This window comes from Oncorhynchus gorbuscha, unplaced genomic scaffold, assembly GCF_021184085.1.
Source record: "Oncorhynchus gorbuscha isolate QuinsamMale2020 ecotype Even-year unplaced genomic scaffold, OgorEven_v1.0 Un_scaffold_1488, whole genome shotgun sequence".
Lineage (NCBI taxonomy): Eukaryota > Metazoa > Chordata > Actinopteri > Salmoniformes > Salmonidae > Oncorhynchus > Oncorhynchus gorbuscha.
The window spans coordinates 1-16,005 of NW_025746253.1; the positions used below are offsets into that span (position 1 = coordinate 1).

General features: G+C 54.1%; 1 protein-coding gene across 1 annotated transcript in view; it reads left to right on the forward strand.

Moving 5' to 3' along the window:
* The first annotated feature begins 886 nt into the window (after positions 1-886).
* Positions 887-16,005, forward strand: part of LOC124023050 (lysyl oxidase homolog 4-like) — a 32,108-nt gene continuing 16,989 nt past the window's right edge. The window contains exons 1-7 of the mRNA XM_046337641.1: positions 887-907; positions 2,734-2,914; positions 9,447-9,601; positions 10,557-10,724; positions 11,545-11,707; positions 12,485-12,728; positions 14,014-14,129. Coding sequence (XP_046193597.1) covers positions 887-907; positions 2,734-2,914; positions 9,447-9,601; positions 10,557-10,724; positions 11,545-11,707; positions 12,485-12,728; positions 14,014-14,129 — 1,048 coding nt within the window. The remainder of the gene's footprint in view (positions 908-2,733; positions 2,915-9,446; positions 9,602-10,556; positions 10,725-11,544; positions 11,708-12,484; positions 12,729-14,013; positions 14,130-16,005) is intronic.

Consider the following 16,005-nt stretch of genomic DNA (forward strand, 5'->3'; position numbering starts at 1 on the left):
AGAGGAGGACTGGTAGAGGTATTAACCAGTATTCTGTCCCTAGAGGACTGGTAGAGGTATTAACCAGTATTCTGTCCCTAGAGGAGGACTGGTAGAGGTATTAACCAGTATTCTGTCCCTAGAGGAGGACTGGTAGAGGTATTAACCAGTATTCTGTCTATAGAGGAGGACTGGTAGAGGTATTAACCAGTATTCTGTCTGTAGAGGAGGACTGGTAGAGATATTAACCAGTATTCTGTCCCTAGAGGAGGACTGGTAGAGGTATTAACCAGTATTCTGTCCCTAGAGGAGGACTGGTAGAGGTATTAACCAGTATTCTGTCCCTAGAGGAGGACTGGTAGAGGTATTAACCAGTATTCTGTCTGTAGAGGAGGACTGGTAGAGATATTAACCAGTATTCTGTCCCTAGAGGAGGACTGGTAGAGGTATTAACCAGTATTCTGTCCCTAGAGGAGGACTGGTAGTAATACTCTTCTGTTTCTTTCAGGAAACTATGGGACGCTCTTCTGTTTCTTTCAAAACTATGTTGGCAGATCCCTCCACAAGGTACATATCTGCTCGTTTGTGTTTTATTTTTATTGTTTGTTCTCTGCCTGTCTTTCATTTGTTATGGTGGTGATTCATATTTCTCTCCCTTCTTCCCCTCTCCTCTCCTCCTCTCCCCCTTCTTCCCCTCTCCTCCTCCCCCTCCTCTCCTTCCCCTCCCCTCCCCCTCTCCCCCTCCCCTTCTCTCTCCCCCTCCCCCTCTCCCCTCCAGACTAGCAGGTCTGTCCAGTAAGAAGGGTTACTGGGTAGAGCAGGTCAAGTGTTTGGGTACGGAGCCTGTTCTCTCCCAGTGCCACTCCCAGCTCTCCCTCCCCAGGAACCAGGTCACCTGTCAGGGGGCATGTACGCCGTGGTGCGCTGTGTACCTGGACACCAGTTCACACGCCTCTCCTCGGGAGACCACCCGCTCCCCCGACGTCCAGGTAAGGAGGGAGAGAGGGAGGGAGAGAGAGAGAGAAGAGGAGAGAGAAAGGGAGAGAAAGAAAAGGAGAGGGGAGACAGGGAGGAGAGGGGGACAGGGAGGAGAGAGGAGGCAAGGAGGAGAGGGGGACAGGGAGGAGAGGGGGGCAGGGAGGAGAGAGGGGGCAAGGAGGAGAGGGGGGACAGGGAGGAGAGGGGGACAGGGAAGAGAGGGGGGCAGGGAGGAGAGAGGGGGCAAGGAGGAGAGGGGGGACAGGGAGGAGAGGGGGGACAGGGAAGAGAGGGGGGCAGGGAGGAGAGGGGGGCAAGGAGGAGAGAGGGGGCAAGGAGGAGAAGGGGGACAGGGAGGAGAGGGGGGCAGGGAGGAGAGGGGGCAGGGAGGAGAGGGGGCAGGGAGGAGAGGGGGGAGAGGGGGGACAGGGAGGAGAGGGGGCAGGGAGGAGAGAGGGGGCAAGGAGGAGAGGGGGGACAGGGAAGAGAGGGGGGCAGGGAGGAGAGGGGTGGCAGGGAGGAGTGGGAGGAGAGGGGGACAGGGAGGAGTGGGGGACAGGGAGGCGAGGGGGACAGGGAGGAGAGGGGGGCAGGGAGGAGGGGGGCAGGGAGGAGAGGGGGCAGGGAGGAGAGGGAGGAGAGGGGGGACAGGGAGGGGAGGGGGGGACAGGGAGGAGAGGGGGGACAGGGAGGGGAGGGGTTACAGGGAGGAGAGGGGGACAGGGAGGAGAGGGGGGACAGGGAGGTGAGGGGGGACAGGGAGGTGAGGGAGGACAGGGAGGAGAGGGGCGGCAGGGAGGAGAGGGGGACAGGGAGGAGAGGGGGGACAGGGAAGAGAGGGGGACAGGGAGGAGAGGGGGACAGGGAGGAGAGGGGGACAGGGAGGAGAGGGGGACAGGGAAGAGAGGGAGGACAGGGAGGAGAGGGGGACAGGGAGGACAGGGAGGACAGGGAAGAGAGGGAGGACAGGGAGGAGAGGGAGGACAGGGAGGAGAGGGGCGGCAGGGAGGAGAGGGGGGACAGGGAAGAGAGGGGGACAGGGAAGAGAGGAGGACAGGGAGGAGAGGGGGGACAGGGAGGACAGGGAGGACAGGGAAGAGAGGGAGGACAGGGAGGAGAGGGGGACAGGGAAGAGAGGGAGGACAGGGAAGAGAGGGAGGACAGGGAAGAGAGGGAGGACAGGGAGGACAGGGAGGACAGGTAGGAGAGGGGCGGCAGGGAGGAGAGGGGGGACAGGGAAGAGAGGGGGGACAGGGAGGAGAGGGGGGACAGAGAGGCTAGGGGGGGACAGGGAGGAGAGGGGGGACAGGGAGGGGAGGGGGGGACAGGGAGGAGAGGGGGACAGGGAGGAGAGGGGGACAGAGAGGCTAGGGGGGACAGAGAGGCTAGGGGGACAGGGAGGAGAGGGGGACAGGGAGGGGAGGGGAGACAGGGAGGAGAGGGGGACAGGGAGGAGAGGGGGACAGGGAGGCTAGGGGGACAGGGAGGAGAGGGGTAACAGGGAGGGGAGGGGGACAGGGAGGAGAGGGGGGAGAGACGACGAGTAAGAAACCTGTTCTGGTAGTTGGGTCTCACGTTTATTATAAATAATAAAGGACTCCGCGTTCAGGCTTTCCTCTGAATGAAAACCTCTCTTATCTTCACCTGCACAGCTATTATTGACAAATCATCCCTTGGGCAATTCTTATGACTCACACTTTTACCTCACCCTTCTCTCCCCCCTCCTACCCCTCTCTCACTCCTCTCCCCTTCCCCCTCCCCTCTCTCCTCCTCTAGCTGGGGGTGCGTCTGAAAGCAGGCCCCAGGCTGGGGGAGGGCAGGGTGGAGGTACTGAGAGAGGGGAAGTGGGGGACCGTGTCGGACCACCTGTGGGACCTAAAGGCAGCCAGTGTGGTCTGCAGGGAGCTGGGGTTCGGATCGGCCAAGGAGGCCCTCAACAAGGCCCAGCTGGGACAGGGTAAGGGTTGTAGGGGTGTCACACACACATGGTCACATGGTCACATGGTCACATGGTCGCATGGTCACATGGTCACATGGTCACATGGTCACATGGTCGCATGGTCACATGGTCACATGGTCACATGGTCACATGGTCACATGGTCACATGGTCACATGGTCGCATGGTCACATGGTCACATGGTCACATGGTCACATGGTCACATGGCCACATGGTCACATGGCCACATGGTCACATGGTCACATGGTCACATGGTCGGGACAGGAACGGACAGTGGATTATATATTTTCAAAGAGGAAAAGTATGAAAACGTCAATATACAGCACATTCAGTGGGAATAGGACTCCCTAGTCTCTGTTCACTACAGTATACTGGTGCCTCTGATCAGGGCCTGAAAGGGAAGAAGTGCAGTGCACTATGTAGGAAACAGGACCTAGGGTGCCATTTGGGACACCTGTTAGCATCGTCTTGTCATTCTACCCAGAGAGCAGTTCAGGTCACCGACTCTCCTTGAGACTAAACGCTGTCCGTTTGCCAGACTTAACGTCCGGTCCTACACAGCTGTTAACCACAGGTCTCCTGCTCCTGGGTAGAAGCTGCTGTTAACCACAGATCTGTGATCAGCCCCTCCCTGCTCCTGGGTAGAAGCTGCTGTTAACCACAGATCTGTGATCAGCCCCTCCCTGCTCCTGGGTAGAAGCTGCTGTTAACCACAGATCTGTGATCAGCCCCTCACTGCTCTGCTCCTGGGTAGAAGCTGCTGTTAACCACAGATCTGTGATCAGCCCCTCCCTGCTCCTGGGTAGAAGCTGCTGTTAACCACAGGTCTGTGATCAGCCCCTCCCTGCTCCTGGGTAGAAGCTGCTGTTAAATGACCACAGATCTGTGATCAGCCCCTCCCTGCTCCTGGGTAGAAGCTGCTGTTAACCACAGATCTGTGATCAGCCCCTCACTGCTCCTGGGTAGAAGCTGCTGTTAACCACAGATCTGTGATCAGCCCCTCCCTGCTCCTGGGTAGAAGCTGCTGTTAACCACAGATCTGTGATCAGCCCCTCACTGCTCCTGGGTAGAAGCTGCTGTTAACCACAGATCTGTGATCAGCCCCTCCCTGCTCCTGGGTAGAAGCTGCTGTTAACCACAGATCTGTGATCAGCCCCTCACTGCTCCTGGGTAGAAGCTGCTGTTAACCACAGATCTGTGATCAGCCCCTCCCTGCTCCTGGGTAGAAGCTGCTGTTAACCACAGGTCTATGATCAGCCCCTCACTGCTCCTGGGTAGAAGCTGCTGTTAACCACAGATCTGTGATCAGCCCCTCCCTGCTCCTGGGTAGAAGCTGCTGTTAACCACAGATCTGTGATCAGCCCCTCCCTGCTCCTGGGTAGAAGCTGCTGTTAACCACAGATCTGTGATCAGCCCCTCCCTGCTCCTGGGTAGAAGCTACTGTTAACCACAGATCTATGATCAGCCCCTCCCTGCTCCTGGGTAGAAGCTGCTGTTAACCACAGATCTGTGATCTGCCCCTCACTACTCCTGGGTAGAAGCTGCTGTTAACCACAGATCTGTGATCAGCCCCTCCCTGCTCCTGGGTAGAAGCTGCTGTTAACCACAGATCTGTGATCAGCCCCTCACTGCTCCTGGGTAGAAGCTGCTGTTAACCACAGATCTGTGATCAGCCCCTCCCTGCTCCTGGGTAGAAGCTGCTGTTAACCACAGATCTGTGATCAGCCCCTCCCTGCTCCTGGGTAGAAGCTACTGTTAAGCACAGATCTGTGATCTGCACAGATCTGTGATCTGCCCCTCACTACTCCTGGGTAGAAGCTGCTGTTAACCACAGATCTATGATCAGCCCCTCCTGCTCATGGGTAGAAGCTGCTGTTAACCACAGATCTATGATCAGCCCCTCCTGCCCCAAATCCTGAACATCAGGGAGGTTGACCTTAGATCTGCTTTATACTAAACATCCGTTTCCCTTAACACACACACACACACACACACACACACACACACACACACACACACACACACACACACACACACACACACACACAGACACAGACACAGACACAGACACAGACACACACACACACACACACACACACACACACACACACACACACACACACACACACACACACAGACACACAGACACACACACACACACACACACACACACACACACACACACACACACACACACACACACACACACACACACACACACACACACACACACACACACACACACACACACACACACACACACACACACACCACTCATGGACACACACTTGCTAAGGCCCATATAAATCAAACTATGTATTTAAACTGACCATATTAAAACCCGGACAAATAAACTGACTGGAAGTATTATTTACAAAATGGCGTCTCCTAATTGGTTGAGATTATTGTAGTGGAACACTACCCATGACGGTTTAGCTATGTGTACACACACACACGCATGCATACACACACACACACACACACACACACACACACACACACACACACACACACACACACACACACACACACACACACACACACACACACACACACACACACACACACACACACACACACACACCTCCCCCATGGTTGTTTATGTGTACGCTGTGCGACCATCTCCAGCAGCCTAAACAACAGGTTATGACATCACAGTCCTGGCCAAAGTGTTACTGTGTGAAACCTGCTACAGTGACTGAAAGGTACCCTATTTCTGGTCTAAAGTAGTGGACTACATAGGGATTAGGGTGCTAGGGCCCATAGGGTTTTATTCTAAAGTAGTGCACTACATAGGGATTAGGGTGTCATTTTTGAATCACACTAGTCTCAGCCTTTCCACCTATTCTGCCCCATGCTACTGTGTGTGTGTGTGTGTGTGTGTGTGTGTGTGTGTGTGTGTGTGTGTGTGTGTGTGTGTGTGTGTGTGTGTGTGTGTGTGTGTGTGTGTGTGTGTGTGTGTGTGTGTGTGTGTGTGTGTGTGTGTGTGTGTGTGTGCACGTGCGAGCAATACGGTCCCCCACCTCACCTTTCTCCCTCCTCTTTAACTGCCCTCATATCTCCTACCATCTTCCCCTACTGGACACAGTATGAGGCCCGTTACGTTACAACGGCTCCACTAACTTGTCTTTCCAGGGAAAAGAGCCGTCTGTAATGTAGCTGTGAATACGTGGTAAATAGCTGTACTTAAGGGGTACTAAGGGCCACTGTTCAAAGAGGTGCCACCATCACATCTATTTAAAGACCAGGGTTAGATTTAGACAGGGAGGTACACAGTTATTTCTGGACCTCAAGGCAAGAATGTTTCTAGTTTGCTGTTGTAGGGTGAATTTAAGGACTCACACACACACACACACACACACACACACACACACACACACACACACACACACACACACACACACACACACACACACACACACACACACACACACGCACACGCACACGCACACGCACACGCACACGCACACACACACACACACTGAGCCCTATTTGCAGGCTCCATTTTGGCCTACTAAACGTGGCTTTGTTGCTGTTGTGTGTAATTCAGTCAGTGAGTCTGACAGCACCATGTCTCTCTGACACATCACATGGTCTGGACTGTTCTGCTCTGGACTGTTCTGCTCTGGTCTGGACTGTTCTGTTCTGGTCTGGGCTGTTCTGTTCTGGTCTGGACTGTTCTGCTCTGGTCTGGACTGTTCTGGACTGGACTGTTCTGCTCTGGTCTGGGCTGTTCTGGTCTGGACTGTTCTGCTCTGGTCTGGACTGTTCTGCTCTGGTCTGGACTGTTCTGCTCTGGTCTGGACTGTTCTGTTCTGGTCTAGTCTGCTCTGGTCTGGGCTGTTCTGGTCTGGTCTGGACTGTTCTGCTCTGGTCTGGACTGTTCTGCTCTGGTCTGGACTGTTCTGCTCTGGACTGGACTGTTCTGCTCTGGACTGGACTGTTCTGCTCTGGTCTGGACTGTTCTGCTCTGGACTGGACTGTTCTGGTCTGGACTGGTCTGCTCTGGTCTGGACTGTTCTGTTCTGGTCTGGACTGTTCTGCTCTGGTCTGGACTGTTCTGCTCTGGTCTGGACTGTTCTGTTCTGGTCTAGTCTGCTCTCTGTTCTGGTCTGGGCTGGATTCTGCTCTGGTCTGGACTGTTCTGCTCTGGTCTGGACTGTTCTGCTCTGGACTGCTGTTCTGCTTCTGCTCTGGTCTGGACTGGACTGGACTGTTCTGCTCTGGTCTCCCTGTTCTGCTCTGGACTGGACTGTTCTGCTCTGGACTGGACTGTTCTGCTCTGGTCTGGACTGTTCTGCTCTGGACTGTTCTGCTCTGGACTGGACTGTTCTGCTCTGGTCTGGACTGTTCTGCTCTGGACTGGACTGTTCTGCTCTGGACTGGACTGTTCTGCTCTGGTCTGGACTGGTCTGCTCTGGTCTGGACTGTTCTGTTCTGCTCTGGACTGTTCTGCTCTGGTCTGGACTGTTCTGCTCTGGACTGTTCTGCTCTGGACTGTTCTGCTCTGGTCTGGGCTGTTCTGCTCTGGTCTGGACTGTTCTGCTCTGGTCTGGACTGTTCTGCTCTGGACTGTTCTGCTCTGGTCTGGACTGTTCTGCTCTGGTCTGGACTGTTCTGCTCTGGTCTGGACTGTTCTGCACTGGTCTGGACTGTTCTGCTCTGGACTGTTCTGCTCTGGACTGTTCTGCTCTGGACTGTTCTGCTCTGGTCTGGACTGTTCTGCTCTGGTCTGGTCTGGTCTGGTCTGCTCTGGTCTGGACTGTTCTGCTCTGGACTGTTCTGCTCTGGTCTGGGCTGTTCTGCTCTGGTCTGGACTGTTCTGCTCTGGTCTGGACTGTTCTGCTCTGGACTGTTCTGGTCTGGACTGTTCTGCTCTGGTCTGGACTGTTCTGCTCTGGTCTGGACTGTTCTGCTCTGGTCTGGACTGTTCTGCACTGGTCTGGACTGTTCTGCTCTGGACTGTTCTGCTCTGGACTGTTCTGCTCTGGACTGTTCTGCTCTGGTCTGGACTGTTCTGCTCTGGTCTGGTCTGGTCTGCTCTGGTCTGGACTGTTCTGCTCTGGACTGTTCTGCTCTGGACTGTTCTGCTCTGGACTGTTCTGCTCTGGTCTGGTCTGGTCTGCTCTGGTCTGGACTGTTCTGCTCTGGTCTGGACTGTTCTGCTCTGGACTGTTCTGCTCTGGACTGTTCTGCTCTGGTCTGGTCTGGTCTGTTCTGCTCTGGTCTGGTCTGGTCTGCTCTGGTCTGGGCTGTTCTGCTCTGCTCTGGTCTGGACTGTTCTGCTCAGGTCTGGACTGGTTAGAATGAAAAATTTATCAACTCCTACAAAAATGTTAATTAATTATAATCCACATAATAATTCACATTTCATGTTGTTGCCCCTCCCTTATTAGCTCCCTCCCCCTCCCTCCCTCCCTCCCTCCCTCCCCTCCTCCTCCCTCCCCCTCCCTCCCTCCCTCCAAACTGGCTCAAATTACGATCCTACATCTGTAGTTTGGCAATGCTGCTACAGTTAGGTCAACTCCCTCCCTAACTCTCCCTCTCCTCCCCCTCCCTCCCTCTCCTTTTCTCCCTCCCTCCCTCCCTCCCTCCCTCCCTCCCTCCCTCCCTCCCTCCTCCCTCCCTCCCTCCCTCCCTCCCTCCCTCCCTCCCTCCCTCCCCCTCCCTCCCTCCCCTCCCTCCCCCCTCCCTCCCTCCCTCCCTCCCTCCCTCCCTCCCTCCCTCCCTCCCCTCCCTCCCTCCCTCCCTCCCTCCCTCCCTCCCTCCCTCCCTCCCTCCCCCTCCCTCCCTCCCTCCCTCCCTCCCTCCCTCCCTCCCCCTCCCTCCCTCCCCCCCCTCCCTCCCTCCCTCCCCCCCCTCCCTCCCTCCCTCCCTCCCTCCCTCCCCCCTCCCTCCCTCCTCCCTCCCTCCCCCCCTCCCTCCCTCCCTCCCTCCCTCCCTCCCTCCCTCCTCTCCCTCCCCCCTCCCTCCCTCCCTCCCTCCCTCCCTCCCTCCCTCCCTCCCTCCCTCCCTCCTCCCTCCCTCCCTCCCTCCCTCCCTCCCTCCCCTCCCTCCCTCCCTCCCTCCCCCTCCCTCCCTCCCTCCCTCCCTCCCTCCTCCCTCCCTCCTCCTCCCTCCTCCCTCCCTCCCTCCCTCCCTCCCCCTCCCTCCCTCCCTCCTCCCTCCCTCCTCCCTCCCTCCCTCCCTCCCCCCCTCCCTCCCTCCCTCCCTCCCTCCCTCCCTCCCCTCCCTCCCTCCCCCTCCTCCCTCCCCCTCCCTCCCCCTCCCTCCCTCCCTCCCTCCCTCCCTCCCTCCCTCCCTCCCCCTCCCCCTCCTCCCTCCCTCCCTCCCTCCCTCCCTCCCTCCCTCCCTCCTCCCTCCTCCCTCCTCCCTCCCTCCCTCCCTCCCTCCCTCCCTCCCTCCCTCCCTCCCTCCTCCCTCCCTCCTCCCTCCCTCCCTCCCTCCCTCCCTCCCTCCCTCCCCCCCCTCCCTCCCTCCCTCCCTCCCCCTCCCTCCCCCCTCCCCCTCCCTCCCCCTCCCTCCCTCCAGGTACTGGACCTATTCATATGAACTCAGTTCAGTGTACAGGCAGAGAGAAGTCTCTGCTGCAGTGTTCTTTCAGGGAGGTTCCTCTCTACAGTGTAAAACACACTAATGACGTGGCTGTGCGCTGCAACGTCCCCAACACTGGGCTGGAGACCACGGTGAGATACACACTGAGACAGAGATACACACTGAGACAGAGATACACACTGAGACAGAGATACACACTGAGACAGAGATACACACTGGGCTGGAGACCACGGTGAGATACACACTGAGACAGAGATACACACTGAGACAGAGATACACACTGAGACAGAGATACACACTGGGCTGGAGACCACGGTGAGATACACACTGAGACAGAGATACACACTGAGACAGAGATACACACTGAGACAGAGATACACACTGGGCTGGAGACCACGGTGAGATACACACTGAGACAGAGATACACACTGAGACAGAGATACACACTGAGACAGAGATACACACTGAGACAGAGATACACACTGGGCTGGAGACCACGGTGAGATACACACTGAGACAGAGATACACACTGAAACAGAGATACCAGAGATACACACTGAGACAGAGATACACACTGAGACAGACACACACACTGAGACAGACACACACACTGAGACAGAGATACACACTGAGACAGAGATACACACTGAGACAGACACACACACACACACACACACACACACACACACACACACACACACACACACACACACACACACACACACACACACACACACACACACACACACACACACACACACACACACACACACACACACACACACGCTTACCCATACCCCACACACACACACACACACGCTTACCCATACCCCACACACACACCAGCTGACTCACACAATCATTAAATGCATTCATTAGTGTTTACAAAGTGGTAATAGGAATTTATAGTGTGTATGAAGTGTGTATGAAGTGTGTATGAAGTGTCTATGAAGTGTCTATGAAGTGTGTATGAAGTGTCTATGAACTGTCTATGAAGTGTCTATGAAGTGTGTATGAAGTGTCTATGAAGTGTCTATGAAGTGTCTATGAAGTGTGTATGAAGTGTTTCTAACCCCTCTGTGCCAGGTGCGGTTGGCGGGGGGCAGGGAGCCTGCAGAGGGGCGTGTGGAGGTGCTGATGGAGGTGGGAGGGGTACAACGCTGGGGGGCCGTCTGCAGTGAGAACTGGGGCATCAACGAGGCCATGGTGGTGTGCAGACAGCTGGGCTACGGCTTTGCAAACAGAGCTCACCAGGTGATGAACAAAACTAACATGGAGGCACGCAGGTGTACAAACGTGCACACACACACACACAGGAGGTTGGTGGCACCTTAATTGGGGAGGAGGGGAATCAGTAGAATGGCTTATACATCAAACATGGTTTCCATTGTTTCCTGCTGTTTGATACCAGTCCATTTGCTTCCTTCCTATTATAAGCTGTCCTCCCCTCACCAGCCTCCTGTGGTGCACACACAATTGATCCATTTGTAGAGGGGACACTATTATGATCTGTCCTCCCCTCACCAGCCTCCTGTGGTGCACACATAATTGATCCGTTTGTAGAGGGGACACTATTATGAGCCGTCCTCCCCTCACCAGCCTCCTGTGGTGCACACACAATTGATCCGTTTGTAGAGGAGACACTATTGTGATAGGATTTCCCTCCTGGCCTTTTGGTACCTATCTCACTCACTCTCACTCACTCACCACCACTCACTCACTCACTCACTCACTCAGGGTGTGTGTGTGTGTGTGTCAGGTGTGTGTGTGTGTGTGTGTGTGTGTGTGTGTGTGTGTGTGTGTGTGTGTGTGTGTGTGTGTGTGTGTGTGTGTGTGTGTGTGTGTGTGTGTGTGTGTGTGTGTGTGTGTGTGTGTGTGTGTGTGTGTGTGTAAAAGCCCATAGGGAGAAAAAGAAAGAAAGAGAGAGTGGAGGAATGTGATAATGACCGTTAATGAAACTATTATGTATAATGGTAATGAGAGGCAGTCATTATCTGAAAAGGATTTGGGTTTGGTCCTGGGACCTACTGACTCAGTTCCAGCCCTCATGGTTCTGTGTGTGTGTGTCCTACAGGAGACGTGGTACTGGCCCGGAGCTCCGGAGGCAGCAGAGGTGGTTCTGACTGGAACCCACTGCATCGGCACAGAGATGTCCATTCAGCAGTGTCGTAGGAACACACAGGTCTACTGTCCCAGGGGAGGAGATGGCAAGGCGGCTGGGGTCACCTGTGTTGAGAGTGAGTTCTTACAACCAGCACACACACACACACACACACACGGATGAACGAACTCACACACACACACACACGGATGAACGAACTCACACACACACACACACACACGGACGAATGAACTCACACACACACACACACAAACAAACACCTGCGCATGATCACGCAAGCACACACACACACACGGACGAACGAACGCACACACACACACACCTGCGCACGATCACAACACACACACACACACACACACACACACACACACACACACACACACACACACACACACACACACACACACACACACACACACACACACACACACACACACACACACACACACACAAACACCTGCACACACACACGGACGAACAAACTTACACACACACACACACAAACACCTGCGCACGATCACGCAAGTACACACACACACACGGACAAACGAACTCACACACACGGACGAACGAACGAACTCACACACACACACAAACAAACACCTGCGCACGATCACGCAAGCACACACACACACACGGACGAAGGAACGCACACACACACACACACCTGCGCACGATCACGCAAACACACACACACACACACACACACACACACACACACACACACACACACACACACACACACACACACACACACACACACACACACACACACACACATCCCCAACAACACCCACATAGACCCTTCCACCTGCTGACCTTTCAACCCTTAACCTCTCACCTTTCAACGCTAACCTCTTACGCCTAACCTCTAACCTCTGACCCCCACCAGCGGCCCCTGACCTGGTATTAGATGCCCAGTTGGTCCAGGAGACAGCCTACCTGGAGGACCGCCCCTTGCACCTCCTGACCTGTGCCAATGAGGAGAACTGTCTGTCGTCCTCTGCTGCCCGGATGAGCTGGCCTTACGGACACAGACGCCTGCTACGATTCTCCTCACGCATCATGAACATGGGCCGGGCCGACTTCAGACCTAGAGCGACCAGGGAGTCCTGGACCTGGCACCAGTGTCACAGGTACTCAAAAGGGGGGTTGTGGGAGTTTTAATAGACAAGGGTAGTGGGTTGTGGTAGTTGTAGTTTTAAGAGACATGGGTTGTTGGTTGTGGTAGTTGTTGTTTTAAGAGACAAGGGTTGTGAATTATGGTAGATGTAGTTTTAATAGACAAGGGTAGTGGGTTGTTGTAGTTGTAGTTTTAAGAGACATGGGTTGTAGGTTGTGGTAGCTGTAGTTTTAAGAGAGATTGGTTGTGGTTAGTTGTGTTTTGACAAGTGAAGGAGGGTTGGATTGTGGTAGTTGTAGTTTTAAGAGACACGTGTAGGGGGGTTGATTGTGGTAGTTGTAGTTTCAAGAGACAAGTGTAGGAGGGTTTGATTTTGGTAGTTGTAGTTTCAAGAGACAAGTGTAGGCGGGTTGATTGTGGTAGTTGTAGTTTTAAAAGACAAGTGTAGGGGTTGATTGTGGTAGTTTTATGGAGATGATAGGAGGTTGTGGTATAGGCATTTTCAACAAACAAAGAACAGTTATTCTTGACCTGGTTGTCCTTCCTCTGGAACCAACCGTGTCAACAGTCTTGACTGTGACCATTCAAACTTTACTGCTGTGGTTGTGGCTCTGCTGCGGTCGACAGAGTGAGAACAACCTGGTCGCTCTCCTGACCACAGCAGCACCACATCCAACTGACGAACACAGCGTCCTCGGTTCTATTCTGGGAGCGTGAGGTTGTGATAAAGAGGGAACGGTTCCAAACAGATCTGTAACTGTCTCGTATTCTTTTCTATTGTAGTCTATATACACACTCTCTCTCTTTCCCTCCGGCAACGACCTGGGGAATAGTTACAGGGGAGAGGAGGGGGATGAATGAGCCAATTGTCAACTGGGGATTATTAGGTGACTGTGATGGTTTGAGGGCCAGATTGGGATTTTAGCCAGGACACCGGGGTTAACACCCCTACTCTTACGATAAGTGCCATGGGATCTTTAATGACCTCAGAGAGTCAGGACAGCCGTTTAACATCCCATCCGAAAGATGGCACGCTACACAGGGCAGTGTCCCCAATCACTGCCCTGGGGCATTGGGATATTTTTTTAGATCAGAGGAAAGAGTGCCTCCTACTGGCCCTCCAACACCACTTTCAGCAGCATCTGGTCTCCCATCCAGGAACTGACCAGGACCAACCCTGCTTAGCTTCAGAAGCAAGCCAGCAGTGGTATGCAGGGTGGTATGCTGCTGGCATATAGCATTAATAGCATTAATAACCTCTGTTTTTCTTCTTCTTCCTCCTCTCCTCTTCCTCACAGGCACTACCACAGCATTGAGGTGTTCACCCATTATGACCTTCTGACCCTGAATGGAACTAAGATCGCTGAGGGTCACAAAGCCAGCTTCTGTCTGGAGGACACCTACTGCCCCGAAGGTATGTCATCTTACCTACTGCCCGACGGTACGTCACCTTACCTACTGCCCGGACGCTATGCCACCTTACCTACTGTCCTGACGCTATGTCACCTTACCTACTGTCCTGACGCTATGTCACCTTACCTACTGTCCTGACACTATGTCACCTTACCTTCTGTCCTGACGCTATGTCACCTTACCTACTGCCCGACGGTATGTCACCTTACCTACTGCCCGACGCTATGTCACCTTACCTACTGCCTGACGGTACGTCACCTTACCTACTGCCCGGACGGTATGCACCTTACCTACTGTCCTGATGCTATGTCACCTTACCTACTGCCCGACGGTACGTCACCTTACCTACTGCCCGGACGGTATGCACCTTACCTACTGTCCTGACGCTATGTCACCTTACCTACTGCCCGGACGGTATGCACCTTACCTACTGTCCTGACGCTATGTCACCTTACCTACTGCCCGACGGTACGTCACCTTACCTACTATCCTGACGCTATGTCACCTTACCTACTGTCCTGACGCTATGTCACCTTATCTACTGTCCTGACACTATGTCACCTTACCTACTGTCCTGACGGTACGTCACCTTTCCTACTGTCCTGATGGTATGTCACTTTACCTACTGTCCTGATGGTATGTCACTTTACCTACTGTCCTGATGCTATGTCACCTTACCTACTGTCCTGACGGCACGTCACCTTACCTACTGTCCTGATGCTATGTCACCTTACCTACTGTCCCGACTGTATGTCACCTTAACTGGTGCCCAAATGGTATGTCACCTTACCTACTGTCCTGACGCTATGTCACCTTACCTACTGTCCTGACGGCACATCACCTTACCTACTGTCCTGACGGTATGTCACCTTTCCTACTGTCCTGATGGTATGTCACCTTACCTACTGTCCTGACGCTATGTCACCTTACCTACTGTCCCGACTGTATGTCACCTTAACTGGTGCCCAAACGGTATGTCACCTTACCTACTGTCCTGATGGTATGTCACCTTACCTACTGTCCTGACGCTATGTCACCTTACCTTCTGTCCTGACGCTATGTCACCTTACCTACTGCCCGACGGTATGTCACCTTACCTACTGCCCGACGCTATGTCAACTTACCTACTGCCTGACGGTACGTCACCTTACCTACTGCCCGGACGGTATGCACCTTACCTACTGTCCTGACGCTATGTCACCTTACCTACTGCCCGACGGTACGTCACCTTACCTACTGCCCGGACGGTATGCACCTTACCTACTGTCCTGACGCTATGTCACCTTACCTACTGCCCGGACGGTATGCACCTTACCTACTGTCCTGACGCTATGTCACCTTACCTACTGCCCGACGGTACGTCACCTTACCTACTATCCTGACGCTATGTCACCTTACCTACTGTCCTGACGCTATGTCACCTTATCTACTGTCCTGACACTATGTCACCTTACCTACTGTCCTGACGGTACGTAACCTTTCCTACTGTCCTGATGGTATGTCACTTTACCTACTGTCCTGATGGTATGTCACTTTACCTACTGTCCTGATGCTATGTCACCTTACCTACTGTCCTGACGGCACGTCACCTTACCTACTGTCCTGATGCTATGTCACCTTACCTACTGTCCCGACTGTATGTCACCTTAACTGGTGCCCAAATGGTATGTCACCTTACCTACTGTCCTGACGCTATGTCACCTTACCTACTGTCCTGACGGCACATCACCTTACCTACTGTCCTGACGGTATGTCACCTTTCCTACTGTACTGATGGTATGTCACCTTACCTACTGTCCTGACGCTGTGTCACCTTACCTACTGTCCCGACTGTATGTCACCTTAACTGGTGCCCAAACGGTATGTCACCTTACCTA